General features: G+C 38.8%; 1 protein-coding gene across 4 annotated transcripts in view; it reads right to left on the bottom strand.

Moving 5' to 3' along the window:
* Positions 1–19,873, bottom strand: part of TMEM178A (transmembrane protein 178A) — a 52,917-nt gene that overhangs the window by 8,860 nt on the left and 24,184 nt on the right. For 2 of the 4 annotated variants that reach the window (XM_009184049.3, XM_021924772.1), the window contains exons 2-4: positions 4,778–4,831; positions 4,579–4,692; positions 1,612–1,749 (exon numbers count right to left, since the gene is read on the bottom strand). In XM_009184049.3, the coding sequence (XP_009182313.1) occupies positions 1,612–1,749; positions 4,579–4,692; positions 4,778–4,831 (306 nt within the window). The remainder of the gene's footprint in view (positions 1–1,611; positions 1,750–4,578; positions 4,693–4,777; positions 4,832–19,873) is intronic. The other 2 variants (XM_009184050.3, XM_003908542.4) reach the window with 1 other exon arrangement.

The raw sequence follows: 19,873 nt of genomic DNA, 5'->3' as shown, positions 1-19,873 counted from the left end.
GCCTCCTGTTAACACAGGCGTAATTAGGTGACCCATTACAGTGAGAAGTGCTAGAAAATCTAGGCGTGGTCACTTGAATAACAGAATTCCAGGCAAGTGGAAATAAGCCTATTTAAAATGGCTCTCTATCTAGGGGAATATTCATTCTGTTGCTGAGTATACTTCGTGAAACTGTTAATGCCCAGTTAATTTGGCATTCACTAATCATTAATACAGGAGTTTTCTGTGAAGGAGGAGAAGAAAGGAAAGATTTCTTCCCTGAAGCTACCGTCGGTCAGTGTTAGCCGCCGACTCAGCACCTGGCACCTTTTTTAGACAAAACTACCCTTTAGCTGTTAGTCAAAAACATCCTAGCCCTGTCTCCACACCCCTACCCTTTCCAATCCCTTGTTTAAAAATCAAGTCACTCCTTTGCTTCAAACCTTCTAGGGGCATCTGTCACCCTTAGCTTCAAATCCAAGCTCTCCACCATGACCGACAAAGCCCTGAAGCTTTGGCCACTGCCCACTTCCCCCACCTCATGTGACACTATCCTGTCCCTCACTCCCTCCAGTCCCACTGGCCGCTTCTCTCCGGTTTGGCACTAGTGGTTTCCTCAGTCTGCTGCGCTCTTCCCACCATCGGCTGCTTCTCAGGAATTAGCTCAGACATCGCCACCTCAGCAAGATCTTCCCTGAGTCCCTATTTCACCCTGTTTCTTTTCTTCACAGCTTTTATCACCACCACAAATCATTGTTTATGTCTCTCCACAATAAAAATGAACAAGGATTTTGCCTGCCTTATTCATTGTGTGTCTTTAGCACTCACAGCAGTGCCTCGTACATAGTAAGTCCTCAAAGGATATCTGTGGAGTGAAATGAATGAGTGTTGTGTATGTAAAAATGACAACATCACTAAAGCATGACCTTTGAATTGACATCCAGCCAGGGGATGGGTTGCGATGATCTATCCCCCTCTGTCTTTGAGGGCACCTCATAAGCAATGGCCCATGTTTGCCAAGAGTCCAGGCCAGGGTTTGGGGCACAGTATGAAATAAGGAACAGAAAACGGGGCGTGGTGGCTCATGCCTGTAATCCCAGCACTTTGGGAGGCTGAGGAGGGGGGATCACCTGAGGTCAGGAGTTCAAGACCAGCCTGGCCAGCATGGTGAAACACTACCAAAACTACAAAAATTAGCCAGGTGTGGTGGCACATGCCTGTAGTCCCAGCTACGCAGGAGGCTGAGGCAGGAGAATCACTTGAACCCAGGAGACAGAGATTGCGGTGGATCAAGATCGCACCACTACACTCCAGCCTGGGTGACAGAGTGAGACTCCATCTCAAAAAAAGAAAGAAGAGCAAAAAAACAGACTGGGCTCATTTTAGAGATTAAACCCAAGACACTTCCATCTAACCTACTAACAGGCCACAATGGGGATATGGAGGATGCATTTTTCACACCACTGTTTTCCTTAAATTCTGTATTTCCCAGCAAAGCCAAAATGACCTTCTGGTTGCTTTTCTAACGGTGAAAACAAAATTAACACGGAGATAACAAAGTGACACTAGCTAGCCGCATGCAGAGCAGCCTTCACCTTGGCCGGGGCAGACGGCCTGAGACGTGCAGCCTACCTGTCATGAGGAACAGGAGTCCAGCCACGTGCTGGGTCAAGCTCTCCTCCCAGAAGAAACTGACCGTGGCCACAATGCAGCCGCAGAGAAGGACGGCTACAGCCATGCCCAGGAAGCCAGCAGTGATTCTTCTTAAATCTAATCTCAAAACAGACACAGACATTCACAATCAGAATTCAGGAAAGTCATTAAGAATTAGAGAATTAGGGCTTTGTATACCTTGTGAAAATTAGTAAGTTACATGGACAGGCTTAGAGCCTACGGGGCAAGGAGGCTTAGGGAATACTCTTCCCAGGCATTCCATAAGAGGACTAATGGGGTGTAACCAATGGAGGGTCAGACTCTACCCTCTCTGAGTCCATGGAGAAGTCCACACCAAGTGGAGAATAGACTAGAGGACAAGCCCAGGATAGGCCTGAGTAACAGATGTCAAATGACTTAAACCAAGAGTGAGGTGGGTTTGAGAAATATCTGCTAGCCTTAACAGAGCAATAGAAATGTAGGTTAACCAAAAACCACCTGTACCCCAAAAACTATTGAAATTTTAAAAAGGAAAAAAAAAAGAAACGTAGGTTACCCCCATGGTAGTGACTGTACTTAATCTGGCTTTGGAGAAAGAGCCTAAAAAAGCTATTGTGAAATAGGGTTTTATCTGATCACCACAGATGCCAATTATTTACTTCTTCATTTACATCTACTCCTGCCTATTTTCAAAAACGATTTGAGAAAGTGAAGGTAATTGTGGTGACTGGAACAGTGGTGCAAAGTGCACACAGGATACATGTGCTCATAAACACCCTTTCCTCTGAAACATCTGCTCATAAATGCCTTCACCCCTAAAGCATAGATCCCACAACCTGGGCATCCATTTACCCAGGTGAAGGAGGTACTATTCCAATAGGATGAGTCTCCACCATACAGTGGCCCAACTGTCAAGTCTGGCCTATTGCAAAATCACAACTGTGATTACTGAGCCAGAAATCCAGCTCTTTCCCCACCTCCCTGGCAAAACCAAGAGGCAGACTGACTACATGTACCTGGACACACATTGCCTCCAACTACTAAACCGGCACTTACCTTGCCTACCTTCCAGCTATTTTACTTTTTCTATTTTCTTCCTTGTTTTTAAAAAAATACTTTTTAATCTTTTTTATTTACCTTACAGCTCCATCTCAAAGGGTTTTTTTAACAAATCTAACTTTAAAAATTGTTAGCTAAATTTCAATCATCCTTCTTAAAACAACACATCCCAAGCATACATCTGCTGCCCCCAAGGCCAGGTAACAGGTGTGGGCAAATGCACGTGGATCATGCACACCTGTGTACACATGGGGCCAAGACAAGGTGCACATCACACTGTTTGAAGTGTGGGCTGCTCTGCTAAAGTGAAAGTGCCCATGCAGCCATCACTTTATTGTGTGGCTCCTGGGCATTAGGGGTGGCTTCATCGAGGATGGATTACAGTAGCTTCCAGTCTTGCTCTTAGCATCTTAGCCACAGAGAGACCATCCCTTTTTTAAAGGGGGATTTCTCATTTCCAGTTCAGAGCATCCAAATTAAAAGACAGTATTTCTGCCTAGAAGAAGAAATGTGGACACCAATGAACAAGGGGCCAGGGGCAGTGATAATATGAAGATGCTGAGTTTAATGTTAAGGGTATAAGTAGTTTTTGAGACATCCATATCTGAGCAGGGGAAATGTAGTAATGGTTCAGTCACTATTATCTTACAGCCTACCAAATTTCCTGCGGTTTGAGTAATAGTCTATTTTCTGTGACTCTGAAAAGGCACAAGGTTCAGATATAATCCACATGGGATTTGCATTAGTACCAGTCATGTTAAGCTTACACAGTAAATGTGCTACAAATCACCAAGTGTGACTTTCTTAGAAATAGACATGCATGCGACTGCTGAAAGCATCTTTCCATGAGAACTCCAAGAAGGATTAAAAGAAGAATCTTCAAATATTGCTTGCTGGGCAATCACAGGCTACAAACTATTAAAGAGCTAAGGTTCTTTTTCAGGCTCCGATGATGATCTTTTCTTCCCTGACCTCAGCCAGTAACTACATAGCTCTCTGGAAAGATGATTAAGTCTTAAAGTTGCCCGTCATAATATGTATAATATTAGACCACTGCTCTGGCAATATCAGAAGAGCTTCCATTTATATGTTTGAGATTCAGAACAGAGCCTTTTAATCCTCAGAGAGATTGACTTACAGAATAAGACTCTGATTAGTTCTCTACAGTGGCTTTGGCCACCACACAAGATCCTGAGGTCCTCATTACTTATTTCATTGGAAAATGACAATGTCAATCTCTGATGGGGGCAAAGACCAAAACAATCACTTTAGTTTTTTGTTTTGGGGAGCTATCTATCATCAGGCAGCTTAAAGCACCGGTTTTTAGGTAAACATCAGCCCTCTTTAGTTTCGCACTGCGTGATCCTTTCTCGAGTTTCACATTTTCCTGACAGTGAAAAAGAGGAGCTCCTTTCACTGAGATGTAGACACCCTCTGAGAAAATTATGACATACACTCATAAAGGTATTTTAGCAGAAATACAAAGGTTGCAGATAAACACAGCAGCTAAAATAAATATTGTATATACAAAACAAAACTAAGAGCCCTAACATATAATCTCCTTGGTTTACTAAGACAAGGGATACAGCAGGTCCTTACACCCAACGACTCGGCAAACAAAAGATTCAGTAGGCAGCTGTGGACAGATGCCACCAGGGCAGACTATCTCACAAGACCTCATACCAGGTTTCCACACATTTTATTTTTAAGCAAACTGTGTCCACAGCATAGGGAAATGATCCTCTGAGTCTCTGACTACATCTGATTGGGCCCAGAGGCTTACAGAGGATAAGAACAACATCCTGCTGTCTAGATGTGAGAGGGGTGGTCGGAATTTTGTTCAGAAAGACACCATTTCCTCTCCGAACCTGTCCTGGAAATACTTACGAAGCAGGTGCCACTCATCTTGCTGTATGGTCTTGGTTAAATTAAAAGGAATGTTTCGTAAGCGGATGGGCTGAGAAAAGTGGTACTTGATGGCCGTGCATCGCTGCGCAATACCTTGAAGGAAATAAGAAACGCGATTTACGAGTCTGCTTATTTGTAACAGAATTCTGAGACCTGAGGCAGAATACTGTAACCTAACCTGGGTTGAATGGGAGTCTGAGATAAGAATCTCTTGATTCAGAGCAATGAAAACCTAAAACAGAAAATAATGTTTAAAATCAGGTTTCATTTTTTAATGTATTAAATTGTATAAGGATCTATACTCCCCTAATTGTTTTCCGATACGGAGTTTGTTTTACCTAAACACAAAACTCCTCAAGGAGAAATGGCCTAAAAGTACACAGATGGTTGGGAAAATCAGCTTAGAATTTTAAATTAGCACAGATAAATCACATATCTGAATCTGATCCAGTCTCAAACTCTCAAATGGGTAGCCTCATGAAGTTCATTACGAAGTGTGTTATTTGGAAACCAGAAGACATTTTTCCATAAAGATAACCTTCCACATGGTTTAGGTGGTGATTATATCTCCAGATAACCCTCAAAAGCCTATTTAACCCTAGTGCGGCTGATATAATTCCTTAATAAAATTATACTGACCTGAATTCTAGATCTTGAGAAAAAGGGTAATACTGAAAGTAGAAACAAGAAAGAAAATAATTTTCCTCCCCTATCTGGTTGTATGGCCAGCTCCAGGCACAATATTTTGACATGGGCAGGTGTACACATTGGTTAATCTAGTAACTCTCTACCTCCTCACACCCACCTCACACACCCATGTTTTACTGCATAAATCAACATGGGTCCATTATTCTCTTCTCCGAAAGGCTTCTGAATTTCATGAAAAGTATCTACTCTGTCTTAAAATTTATAAAACTTATAAAATGTTCTTCTCTCACTTTAAATCATCTTGGCCAGTTGTTTGGATAAATGCAATCTGATTAAACTAATTTTTTAAAAAGCATGAGTGACTGTTAGTCCTTTAACACTGCCAGCTGTTTAAAAAATATTCATAGATGCAAATAAATTTCTAATTGGTGGAATCTTAGTGTGTATAAAAGTGAAATTTTAAAAAGATTATACAGTGAAGGGAAGAGATTAATATTTGTGCACAATTTGCATCATGAACCTCAGTCCCTCCTGTGAATGTACCTACAGGATCATCTTCCCTAAGGAGTTTCTCAAATATTAGTGTACATAAGAATCACCTAGATGACTCATCAAAAATGTAAACTCCTGGACTCTACCCCAGATATACTGAATCAAAAGTTTTGAGATGGAGCCAGGAAGCTGAATTTTAACAAGCATCCCAAGTAATTCTGATGCAGGCAGTCTTTGAATCTCCCTTTGAGAAAAACTCCCCAAACTATCTCTGATTTTTGGAAGCTTTTTTTTTTAATGAAACCACACATTTTCTCAAAATTCAAAGTTCTTTTTTTTTTTAATTTGTTTTGTCAACATGAGCCCAATGGCAGTGGCTGTGAGGTCTAAGGCATTAAAGGTAGCTGTTTACTTATAAGTTAGCTGTTTATAAGTCAGGAAATGCCTGTGCTTCCAAAGGGAAAACAATATAGTATGAGAACAATGACAGATAAAGGACCACAAACGTAGTAATAGCTTACATTTGTATTCTTCAGAACTATCATTCCATTTGAGACTGACCTTGAGGCTCTGTAAGCAGGAAGTGAAAGCTATGGCAGAGTTGAAGGCATACTCAACACGCACACAACAAACCCCATTGGCAAAGACTGGAAGGTTTATTGGTTTTAGCAGGCTAAGAACATTTCCGTACAATAATTAGTTTACCACTAAGCTAATCAAGCAGAGACTTAAGGGCCCTCCTATGACAAAGAATACAGACTTCATAGGATTCATTCAGGAAAGCCATTAAAGAAACAACAGCAACAACAATAAAAACAATAATCAACCCTGGAGAGGGGCAAGAATCTCATTTCAGAGCTGCCATAGTACGTTATTTCAAATTCCCAGTTTTCAACAAAAAAAGTACAAGACATGCAAAGAACAAGAAAAAAGAAGCAGTCAATAGGAGCTGTCACTGAGGGATCCCAAATATTGGACTTACCTTACAAAGGTTTTAAATCAGCTATGTTAAATATGTTCAAAGAAGTAAAGAAAACCTATCCAAATAACTAAAGGAAAGGACAAGAGTGCTGTTTCACTAAATAGAGAACATTAGCAACATGACAGAAATATTCTTGAAAAGAAAAAAATAGAAATTCTGGAGTTGAAAAGTATAATAACTGAAAAGAAAAATGCATCAAATAGGCTTAAAAGAAGTTTTGAGGAGGTAGAAAAAAGCAACAAACTTGAAGACAGGTCCATTGAAATTATCCAATCTGAGAAAAATAAAGAAAAAAGGATGATTTTAAAAATGGTCAGGGCCTCAGAGACCTGTGAGGCACCATCACAAGCGTAATGAGAGCTGCAGAAAGGAGGAGAGAAGGAAGATCAAAAAAGAATATTTGAAGAAATAACTGCCAAAAACTTCCCAAGTTTGATTAAAAACATGAACCTGCATTTCTAAGAAGTTCAAGGAACTACAAATAAGATAAATTCAGAGACCCACACCCAGATAGAGCATAATCAAACTGTTGAAAGCCAAAGACAGAGAATCTTGAAAGCAGCAAGAAAAAAGCAAATTATCATATACACACAAAAAAAATCTTTGAAACACAATCAGCTGATTTCTCATCAGAAATCATGGAGGCCAGAAGGGAATAGGATGACATATTCAAAACACAGAAATAAGAAAACTGTCAACCAAGAATCCTATAGGCATCAAAGTTATCCTTCAGAAATAAAGAAAAAAAAATAAAATATTCCCAGCTAAACAAAAACTGAGAGACCTGGCCTAAAAATAATCAGACCTGGCCTAAAAATAAATACTAAAGGGAGTCTTTCAGGGTGAAATGAAGGATAATAACTGAACTCATATTTAAAAAATAAAAAGCACATATAAAGTTTACAACATAGGTTACCATAAAAGACAGTATAAATGTATTTTTGTTTGCAGCTTTTTTTCTCCTATCTGATTTAAAAGACATAAAGCAATAATTATAAATCTCTGTTGATCAGCATACAATGTATAAACATGTAATTTGTATGACAATAATAGTACAGAGGAGGAGAGTGGGGATAAAACTATATAGAAGCAAAGTTTTTATATACTATTGAAATTCAATTGGTATTAATCCAAATTAATATAAATTAAGATGTCACTTGTAATCCACAGGGCAACAACTAAGAAAATAACAAAAAAAATGTAGTAAATGAAACAATGACAACAAAAAGAATTAAAAAGCTATGTTAGAAAACATGTATTTGACACAAAAGAAAACATTAATGAAGAAACAGGAAAAAAATGCATATGTCATATAGAAAACAAATAGACAAATGGCATATATAAATCCTATCTTACCAAAAATTATACTAAATATAAATATATACTCCAATAAAAAGGCAGAGATTGGCATTGTAGATAAAACAACATAATCCAACTATACAATGTCTACAAGAGACACAGTTTAAATTCAAAGACACAAATAGGTTGAAATTTTAAAGGATGGAAAAAGATATACCATGAAAACTGTAACTGAAAGACAGATGAAATGGCTATACTAATATCAGACAAAACAGAATTTAAGACAAAAATTGTTACTAGAGAGAAAGAAAGATATTTTATAATGATAACTGGGTTTATCCATCAAGAAGATATAGTAATCATAAACATATACTAACCAGTAGAGCCCCAAAATACATGCAGTACCAAAAACTGACAGAATTGAAGGGAGAAATAGACAATTCAATAATAATATTTGGAGGCATCAATACTTCTCTTTCAATAATAGTAAAACAACTAGATAGAAGATCAACAAAAAACAGAAGACTTGAACAACATTATAAACCAACTAGATACAAGTGACATCTATGAACACTCCATCCAACAACAGCAAAATACACATTCTTCTCAAGTGCACATAGAATATTCTCTAGGATAGACCATATGTAGGCAATAAAATAAATCTCAATAAATTTAAAAACATTAAAGTCGTACAAAGTAAGTTCTCTCACCACAATGCAATGAAATTAGAAATAAATAATAAAATAAAATTTTGGAAATTCACAAATTTGTGGAAATTAAGTAATACACTCCTAAATAACTGATAAGGTAAAGAAGAAATCACTAGAGCAAATTAGAAAACATTTTGAAATTAATAAAAACAAAATTACAACATACCAAAATTTATGTGATGCAGCTAAAGCAATGTTTTGAGGGAAATTTATAGCTGTAAATGCCTACATTAAAAAAAGATCTCACCTGGCACAGTAGCTCATGCCTGTAATCCCAACACTAGAGAAACTGAGGTGGGAGCGTCACTTGAACCCAGGAGTTCAGGATCAGCCTGGGCAACACAGTGAGATCCTGTCTCTACAAAAAATAAACAAAATTAGCCAGGCATGATGGCATGCACCTGTAGTCCTAACTACTCAGGAGGCTGAGGTAGGAGGATTGCTTAAGCCCAGGAGATGTAGGCTGCAGTGAGCTGAAATTACACCATTGCACTCCAGCCTGGGGGACAGAGTGAGACTATCTCAAAACAAAAATAAAACCAAAAAGATCTCAAATCAGTATCCTAACTCTCCACCCTAAAAAACTAGAAAAAGAAGAGCACACTAAGGAAAGAGATTATAAAACTAGGGTGGAAATACATAAAATGAAGAATTAAAAATTGAGAACGTAAACAAAACCAAAATTTGGCTATGCCCGTAATCCCAGCACTTTGGGAGTCTGAAGCAGATGGATCACTTGAGGCCAGCAGTTCAAGACCAGCCAGGCCAACAGAGGGAAACCCCATCTCTAATCTCTACTAAAAGTGCAAAAAATTAGCCAGGCATGGTGGCATATGTCTGTAATCCCAGCTAATCAGGAGGCTGAGGCACAAAGATTGTTGGAACCTGGGAGGCAGAGGTTGCAGTGAGCCAAGATGGCGCCACTGCACTCCAGCATGGGCAATGCAGCAAGATTTTGTCTCCAAAAAAACAAAACAACAACAACAACAACAACAACAACAAAAATCAGAAATGAAACAGAGGCTATTACTAACAATCTTAGAGAAATATAGAGAAGCCTAAGAGAACACAGTGAAAAATTACATGCCAACAAATTACATAAAACAGATAAAATGGCATATACCCAGAAATATAAAACTCCAAGACAACTGAGTCAAGAAGAAACAGAAAATCTGAACACATCTATAACAAGTAAAGAAACTGATTTAGTAATTAACTTAGTAAAAACTTGCCACAAAGAAAAGTCCATGACCAGATGGCTTCACTGGTAAATTTAACCAAATGTTTAAGGAAGAATTAACAATCCTTCATAGACTCTTCAAAACAACAACAACAACAACAACAACAAAAAACAGAAAATGAAGGGACCTTCGTACTTCTTTCTATGAGGCCAGTAATTACCCTGATACGAAAAACCAAAGATACCACAAGAAAAGGAAAATACATACTATTCCTTATGAATAGATATGCAAAATTCCTCAGCAAAATATTAGCAAACTGAATTCAGCAACATTTGAAAAGGGTTGTACGTCATGATCCAGTGGGATTTATCTCAGGAATGCAAGATTGTTTCAGCATGTTAAAATCAATTAATACAACATGCCATATCAACAGAATAAAGGTCAGAAACCACCTGATCATCTCAAAGACGCAGAAAAAGTATTTGACACAACGCATTTGCTACTCATCAACAACCCTCTGAGCTAAATATAAAAGGTATTATTAACCACACTAAATGAGTAAAAAAATCTGAAGCTCAGAGTTAAGTAACTAGCCTGAGGCTATTACTCAGTTGTAAACAAGCTTTAACATAAATGCTGTTACCCAAACTTTATATATTAACTACTACTACTTAGAAAAGTTAGCAGTCCTTAGTTTTCTAGACATGCATCCTAATTTTGTGGACAGTTAAGCTCGAGTTACTAGATGTACTGTCAATTTGAAATAAAAAACAATCTTTCCAATTTAGCATCAACATATGCTCTTTTGGAAACAAAGTTGATTCTTAATTGAAGGAGATTGGATTGGCTACATGGCTGACTCAGTGGCTTCATCCTACCTGCCTCTCACAGAAGCTGCTTAAATGCTGGAGAGAGGGTGTGAACTGGGGAGAAACTATTTTCTCAGACTCACAGGAGCTGGCCTTAGAACAGCTTCTGTGCCAGGGAAACGTGTGGTCCCTTTTAAATCACTGCAAATATACTCAAGACCCATCTCCTCCTCTGCTCCTTGCTTGTAATGGGCAGGATCCCAGTGGGCAAGAAGAGTAACAGGAAGGAGGTGGCAGCTGGCCCAGGGTTCTCCTGCTTCCTCTGCATGTGCCAGGAATGAGGTAAGTAGTGCACACATCACCAAATCGCCTTTCCTTCTCCATGGGGCTCTCAGGCTAAATTTAAAGTGCCAAGAATTCTGAAATGAGAAGAGAAAGAGGGTAGGGAAAATGATGAGGTCTGGGCTGACAGTAACAAGCAGTACTCAAGGACTCCAAAGAGTGGGGGTCTGGTAGCAAGCCCAGAGCTCCACAGCTGAGTTTGCAAGAAAATGTTCTATGGTCCAGGTGTTCCACTCCCTTGGAAGATGATTAGAGACTTCAGGCAGAATTAGAAGAGAAAGTGAGAATGAAAGACAGCTCAGCACCAGTGTCAGAGACCTGCCATTAGCTGTTTTATGTCCTTGTTCTTAAACACTTGTTCCACTGTCGTAGCAGAAAGTCAGATAGATTTGAAGAGGAAAGCAATATTATTAAGGTTTGCCTCCCTACAGCACACACATTAATTTGACAAAATGAAACCACAAAAATCTTACAGGAAAAGACCTGTAGTTGCTTGACAGAACAAACCAAGCAACCAAAAACAAATTAGGTCTTTTTGATAAAAAGACAAGCATACACATATACATAGATGGTGGTAAAGATGGAAGTTCCATGCAGTGTTAAGGAATAATTTATACTGTTAAAATCCACAAGGAGGCATTAGATTCCAATTTTTTCAAAGTCATACATGCAAACTTTGAAATTAACTGGCTCTCTGGGTTTAGAGAGCAATGAATCTGGCTCTCTGAAAAGGAACACAAAAAGCATGAGCTCATAGCACCAGATGGCATCACACAATGGGGGGAAGAAACATGCAGAGGATTGAAAAGAACAAGTTGTGGTTTATATTTAGTGATTAATTAGCTTCTTAAAGGGCCAAGTAGAGCCACTTTAATGATGATATAAACCATAGAATAAGATATATAAGTATGTTGCACTGGGGGTTAGAAATGGAGATTTGCCTGGTGAATTTCTGTTGTTTCCAATACTGAGTTCCAAGCTAAGTCAGAGAAACCCCTACTCAAGGTTAAATGAGGGAGAAACATGAAAGATGCTATAAACAGTCATTACTATCAATCAATAATGAGGCGGGCAGTATACATGATGGTTAAAGACCTTGCAGTCAGACAGACTTGGGTTTGAGTCCTAGTTGTGTGACTTGTGGCAAATTACTGAAGCTCGCTGAGCCTTGGTTCCCTCGTCTGTAAAAGAGGGGAAATAATGGCAGACACCTCACTGAGTTATGGTGAGGAATGAAAGAGGTAATTCAGGACTTAGCATAAGACGTGTGGCCCACTGTAAGCACTGGATAATGTCAGCCTTGGATTATGAGTTCTCTCATGGCACCCACCCAATTTGACATACAGAACCACTGCCACACACCAGGAGTCTGCACCTTAAATGGTCATCAGAGATTAACCCAAATGTACAGAGAAATAACCAGACAGGCAGCAACAACTTCCTGAACAATGGCCCGACCAACAGCTCTCGTGTTTCCTCTCCATTCTCGCCGCTTCAGAACAAGACTCCCATCACCTCACTCCTGAAGAATTTGCTAACTGAACTCCTTGCTCAACCCTCAACCTACCCTGCATGCCACTGCTAGATAAATCTGCTGTATGAAGTTTTGGGGCCTCTGGAGTCTCAGTTGTCCATCAGTAAAATGCAATATGAAAACCTTTAGCCAGGCGCGGTGGCTCACGCCTGTAATCCCAGCACTTTGGGAGGCCGAGGCGGGCGGATCACGAGGTCAGGAGATCGAGACCATCCTGGCTAACACGGTGAAACCCCGTCTCTACTGAAAATACAAAACATTAGCCGTGTGTGGTGGTGCGCGCCTGTAGTCCCAGCTCCTCGGAGGCTGAGGCAGGAGAATGGCGTGAACCCGGGAGGCGGAGCTTGCAATGAGCCGAGATCGCGCCACTGCACTCCAGCCTGGGCGACGACAAAGCGAGACTCCGTCTCAAAAAAGAAAAAAGAAAAAAGAAAACCTTTAAGATGTTTGTTACATCTACCTGCCTTTTACAGTATCATTAACTTAATATGTGGCTTTAAATTGATTACTATAAGCAAGAAACAGTTTCACTTGCTATGATATAATTATGTATTTGTTTTAAAATTATCTATTTATTTTAAAATAAAGTGTCTGATACACATAAGTACTATATAATTGTTTATTTAAATGTTTTAATGCTTTGCCATTGTGTCAACTTCCATACTGACAAACAGAAGATGCGAAAATCACACACAATCCCTCAGAACATAACACTGGGGTTTTCATTGTCTGACTCTGTCCAGGAACATACAAGTAGGTTCCCCCTGAGTCAGATTCAGACTCTAGACCCCTATCATCTATCCCCAGCTCCAACTTCACTTACACTTACCTGTGACTGTTCCCAGGGGCTACCTCCCTCCCTCCCCAAATTGTCCCCTGGCAATATCATGCCCGTCTCTGTGACCATCCTAGCCTATATCACTAACTTTAGAGCAGTCCAAAAACCACTCATCCCTCCAGGCTCACTGCCTTCGAAAAGCCTTCCCCAAATACTGCAGACCACATAGCTCACTCTCTTTGCTGGCTCTATGTTGACGTTAGAGACTGAGCCTCACCATCTCACTCTTGATTACTCAGTCTTTGTCACTGCCACATAGATCAGAAAGTCTGCCTCTTCATTAATGTCCCAAGTTTCTTAAGCAGGGAGGCTGTGACTTTTTCTGGACATACATCATTTAAGAGAGATGTCTGAAACAGTTGATGACAATAGCAGCATAACTAATGCTTAAGGTTCTCTAGCAGAGAGAGTTAATAACAGGCTATACCATTTCCTAAACATTTCAAAGGCAACTTGGAATTCTTCAGCTGGCCCTTGAGCAGAAAAATAAAGAATTATTTCCCCAGCACACATCTCAGTTTGAAAAGAAAAATCAATCGTGGGGTCATAAGACAGGGTAGCAACCATGTTCTGGTCAGAGATTTAATTTCAGAGCAAAGCAGGGGCTAAAGCAGACAAAAGAAAATGCTTTCCTTATCACCTCCTGTATTGGGTATAAACAGTTAAACTTGTTAAAATAAATAAACTAAATACAGTAAGTTTAGGAGCTTAACACTGACTTTTAGAGCCTCAAATGGCTAACCCAGTCCCAAAGGCAAAGTTCTTGAGGGCAAACCTTTCATCACGTCTACAGAACTGAAAGGAGAAAGATACTAATTAGTAAATCTAAGCAGCTATGTCTGGTAGAAATATAATGCAAGTCGTAAGAATTTTAAATGTTCTAATGGTCATATTTAAAAATTGGTGAGATTAATTTTAATATTTTTAAATTTAACATGCAATCAATACTTTGAAAGTTGCTAATGAGATATTTTATATACTTTTTCATACTAAGTCTTCCAAATCTAAATCTGATATTTTCTACTTATAGCACATCTCTTTTCAGACAAGCATCATTTCAAATGCTCAATAGTCTCATGTGGCTTCCATCCTAGAGAGGGGAGGTTACCAGATGAAAATGAGTAAGACTCCAACCAAAGTAAAAGCAACTGGGAGCAAGCATGTTTGATACAGAAAGGGCCTGAAAGGTGAGAGGTTATTCTTTGTTTAGATCCTCTGTCTACTATATACTATATCTGGTTCTGCCATAATTGTTTCTTATTATTAATGGAGATTCAACTTCTTGGTAACTAAGAAATTTTATCTGTGTTCATTCTATATTCTCTCTGGAGTAAGACAGGCTGGATTTGCATTTTGGCTTCACTATTCACTATCTGTGAGCCCCTGGCAAGCTATTTAACCTCTCTGAGCACCAATACGTAGACAATGACAGTTCATCTGTCTCAAAGGAGGATTAAATGAAATAATAATATAATATTATTAGTGTTAGCTTTTATTATTATTATTATTATTGCTACTTTATTTATCTGAACAAATCCAGGCAAGACTTAAAGGCAAGACTCAGGTGAGTTCCTTGAACTGCAAACACATGATCTGTAGGGGCCAAAGAGGGAGAGTCTAACAAAAAGTCAGACAGATTCAACCCATTTCAGAGACAGTAAACATCATCACAGAAGTTAAAAAAAAAAGGTGGCTGAGGAGTAAACCAGAAATAATAGCGTTCAAAAAGGCATGATCTTGTGCAAAAGTGGAATCTGTCATTGGGTTAGACTGACCACTGGCTTGCTGAATTAATTTTTAAATCTCCTTTAATGTAGTTCTTACATTGTATCTATAATAAAAAGTAACATAGTAGTAATAAAAGTAATAGAGTGGTCACACAATCTCATATTATTGTCACGAGGATCAAATGAGATAATACATATAAACTGTCCTAACACAGTGCCTAGCCCATAATTGATGCTTAATAACTGTTAGTGTCCATCTAGTCCCTCTCCCCTTCCCCTTTACAGGCAGGACCAGTAAAGTGTGACCTAGGGACTATACTACTTGTAATTTCATCCTCATCTCCAGCATTTAGGAGAAAAAAGAAGTGGCCAACTATCAATCACTTTCTTTCTCCAATTTTTCTTATTGTGGTAAAATACATATAACATAAAATCTACCATCTTAACCATATTTATTGTATATATTTAAGGTATAAAACTTGATGATTTAATACCTGTATATACTGTGAAATAATCACCACAATCAAGCTAATTAATATATCCATCACACCACATAGTTACCCTTTGTGGGTATGTGTAGTGAGAACCCTTAAGTTGCACCCTCTTAGCAAATTTCAAGTCTATAATACAATATTGTTATCTATCCACCATGCTGTAAATAAATCTCCAGAATCTATGCATCTTGCATAACCGAAACTTTGTACTCCTTGACCAACATCTATCTTCCCATTCCCCCTGCCCCTGGTTATCACCATTCTACCCTCTAACCACCATTCTATTCTCTGCTTTTATAAGTCTGAATATTTTAGATTCCACATATAAGTGAGATCATGCAGTATTTGTCTTTCTGTAACTGGCTAATTTCACTTAGCATGTCTTCCAGGTTCATTCATGTCACATATGACGGCATTTCCTTCTTTTTAAGGCTGAATAATATTCTATTATATACATATATATGTATTTTTTAGCCAAGAAGCAACATAAATAATATTCCATTATATATGTATATATGCTTTAGCCAAGAAGCAACCTAAAGGTCTATCTACAGAAGAATGGATAAAGGAAATTTTTTATGTACACATATATAAAACATTTATATAGATATATTAAACATTTTCTTTATCCTTTCGTCTGTAGATGGACCTTTAGGTTGCTTCTTGGCTATTGTGAATATTTGGCTACTGTGAATAATGCTGTAAAGAATATGGGAGTGTAGACATTTATTCGAGATCCTGATTTTAATCCCCTTGGATAAATACCCAGAAGTGGGATTGCCAGGTCATATGTTAGTTTTATTTTTAATTTTTTAAGGAACCTCCATATTGTTTTCTATAATGGTTGTACCAATTTATATTCCCACTAACAGTGTACCAGGGTTCTGTTTTCTCCATATGCTTGCCAACACTTTTGTTTTGTTTTGTTTTGTTTCATTTTGTTTTGTTTTAACAACAGGCACTCTAAAAAGTATTCTTAGTTGCCAGATTTTTTTTTCTTTCAGCACTTTGAATATATTGCCCCATGCTTTCCTGGCCTGCAGGAGTCCGTTAAGAAATCCATTGGTAGTCTTATAAGGATTCCCTTGTATGTAATGAGTTGATTCCCTTTTGCTGCTTTCAAAATTCTCTTTGTCTTTGACTTTCAACAGTTAGATTATGATACGTCTCAGTGAAGATCTATTGATGTTCAGCCTATTAAGGGTTCTTTGAGCATTGTGGATCTGGATGTTCACTGCCCTCCTCAGATTTGGGAAGTTTTCTGTCACTATTTCTTTAAATAAGATTTCTGTCCCTTTCTTCTTTCTTTGCTCCTTCTGGAATTTTGTCTGATACTGTCCCATATGTCACAGATACATTCTTCATTTCTTCATTCTTTTGTTTGTTTCTCCCTCTTACTGAATCACTTCAATTGATCTGTTTTCAAGTTCACCAATTCTTTCTTCTGTTTGAGTCTGCTATTGAGGCTCTCTATAGAATTTTCAGTTTAGCCACTGTATCTTCAGCTTCAGAATTTCTGTTTGGTTCTTTGTATGATTTTTATCTCTACTGAACTTACCATTTTGTTCAGTATTGTATTACTGATTTCATTTAGTTGTCTCTGTTCTCTTGTAGTTTACTGAGCTTCTTTAAGACAACTATTTTGAATTCTCTATCAGGCAATTCATAGATATTCACCTCTTTGGGGCCAGCTACTGGGACTTTATTTTTTTCCTTTATTAGTGTTAAGTTTCCTTGATGCTTCATTTTCCTTGAAGGCTTGTGTTGCTGTTTTCACATTTGAAGAAGCAGTCTCCTCCTCCTGTCTTTACTGACGGGTATAGGGAGAGAATGATGTTCATATCTACGGACACACTTGCCCCACTTCTTTCGTCCCCTCTTGCAGGCAGTGGGGGGCATCTTAGTATTGTTGGCCTTCTCTCAATTCCACTTTAGGGCACTGGCCTTTGCTTAATCAACACTTCAGGTCACTGCCCTTTATTTTCCCCAGGGCAGTGTCCTGTAGTGTTCACATTTGTACACCTTCTCTGCATCCCAGGGTTGAGCTAGGTGCTGATATTCACATGCTGTCTGAAACAGAATGTGTACACCATCTCAGAAGCTTGTGTACACCATCTTTTGCGGGGGCACATGATAGCCAGTTGTGGGGGCACATGACTGCAGGTGAGGCATCCCATGGGGTTCATGGGTGGGCCCCTTGGTGGAGTTCACAGGCAGTTAATAGGCTGTATGGCCATATGTTGAGATCTATGCAATGGTTTTTGTGAGCTCCTGCCTCTTTTCCCTGCTCCTAACTCCCCTGGACTATTCAAACATGCCAATCCCCTTAGTGATCTAGGGGTGGGGCAAGGCAGAAATGAGCATCTTGGACAACGTCCTGTGAGGCTGTGGAAATCAGATAGTCACTACACTCTCTTTACCCCACTGGATAAATCATAGGCCAAGGTGGACTCTCTTGGCATTGAGCTGTGCCACCTTGAGAAAGGCGTGACATAGGTAAAGTGAGACTGTTCTTATTATCCTCTTCAAGGTATCTATTCTCAGATTTTTTTCTCAAATGGGGTTCTAGAATCTCTCCATTGGACTCCTGAGTTACCACAGGGGTATTCTTACCATGGATAATTGTCAAAATCAATGTTTTTGTGTGACTTTGAGGGTTGGAACCTCCTATACTTTCATTTGCTGACATCACTGTTTCTTAACCAATTTTAAGTGTACAGTTCTGTGGATTAAATACATTCATATTGTGGTGCACCCATCACCACCATCCAGCTCCAGAGCTCTTTTCATCTTGAAAACAAAAACTCTGTACCCATTAAACAAAAACTCCTTATTGGCTCCTCTCCAGCTCCTAGCAACCACCATTCTGTTTCCATGTCAATCATTACCTTTTGCATTCAAAAGTCAATCCTTTTATTTACTCTTTCTTTCACTCATTCATTCAACAAACATTTATTTAGCACAGGCCTTTTAGACAGAAGATCTACTTTCTGAGTCTAGAGTATGGTGCCATAAAAACTAAAAACTAACAAAATGAAACTAAACTAGAACTCTGAAATGGGGAGGGAGAAGGGGAGGAAGAGATCTCCTACTTGCCACATGATGATCCATAAACATTAACGGCTTTAGCAATTTCCCAAATACTCAGAAAAGAGCAACTTACTGGAGAAAGGCTGCACATTTTAGCATGGGTTGGCAGTGTTCCAGAGCAAATTATCCTTAAAAACAATACACTGTTGGTCCCTTCCAGGTGTCTTGATAGAATCCTTCATATTGAGCTACACTTTCAAAAGTTTATTTCCTTTATGAAAATGAACTCTGGATCAAGCTGAATTGACTAATCACTACTGTATACGGTGAATAGGAAAGTGGCATTTGGTACAGCTAATTTATAAAAATATAGACAAGGGCAATAGCTCTGCTCAGAGTGTGAAAAAAATTAAACATATTTGCTACCATGAAGAATGTTTTCATGTCCCCTTCACCAGATGGGCTGCGGGATTTATGATGGGATATGTTATAGATACATATCAAGATAAATGGAAACTAGGAGCCCCTTTCAAGCTGGACTCAGGATCTACAGAGAGAATCTGTTCTATAGCTGGCTTGTTAATTGATAGAGTTGTATTTCTGAATTTTTATAGATTATTGAAATCAATTTCAAAAAAAAATATTGAACTGATCATGAACAATATTTTTAGCTTTGTCTAAGCAATAATCAAGGTTAAGCAATGATAAAGCAAAACTGAAAAGTCTGAATTGCATTTCCTTTTACTTTTTCAGCACACCCTCTTATAGTTAGATAGCATGGTAAGTACCAGAGTCAAAGAAGGAAAGGGGCAATAAAGTGTACAAATTAGATGTGTTTTCAATTAGATGCTCCAACAAGAGCTGAGGATGGCACTCACCACCTTCCAGTGGCAAGAACCTCATGATAGGAAGAAGCCAAATCCCAAAGCCATTAGTGGCAGCAGCAGGAAGTGACAGCCAGGGCAGGGCCCTCTGTCTTTAGCAGTTTTTATCACTATTTCCCATGTGTCTGGTTCCTCCAACAGCTCCACAGGCATCTCTAAATCACGACCTAAGTCTGTAGCCAGATAAGCACACTTTTGAGACCACCAGAATTGCTTTAGTGTAGTTCTAGGAAAATGATAATCTTGCTTTTATTGATTATATAGCGTGTTATGCTTTGTTCAAAGTGCCTTCTCATACATCCTT

This window comes from Papio anubis, chromosome 14 (assembly GCF_008728515.1).
Source record: "Papio anubis isolate 15944 chromosome 14, Panubis1.0, whole genome shotgun sequence".
In the NCBI taxonomy this organism is placed as follows: Eukaryota; Metazoa; Chordata; class Mammalia; order Primates; family Cercopithecidae; genus Papio; species Papio anubis.
Note: the sequence above shows the minus strand (reverse complement) of the source record. Positions and strands in the feature narration are given on the sequence as shown.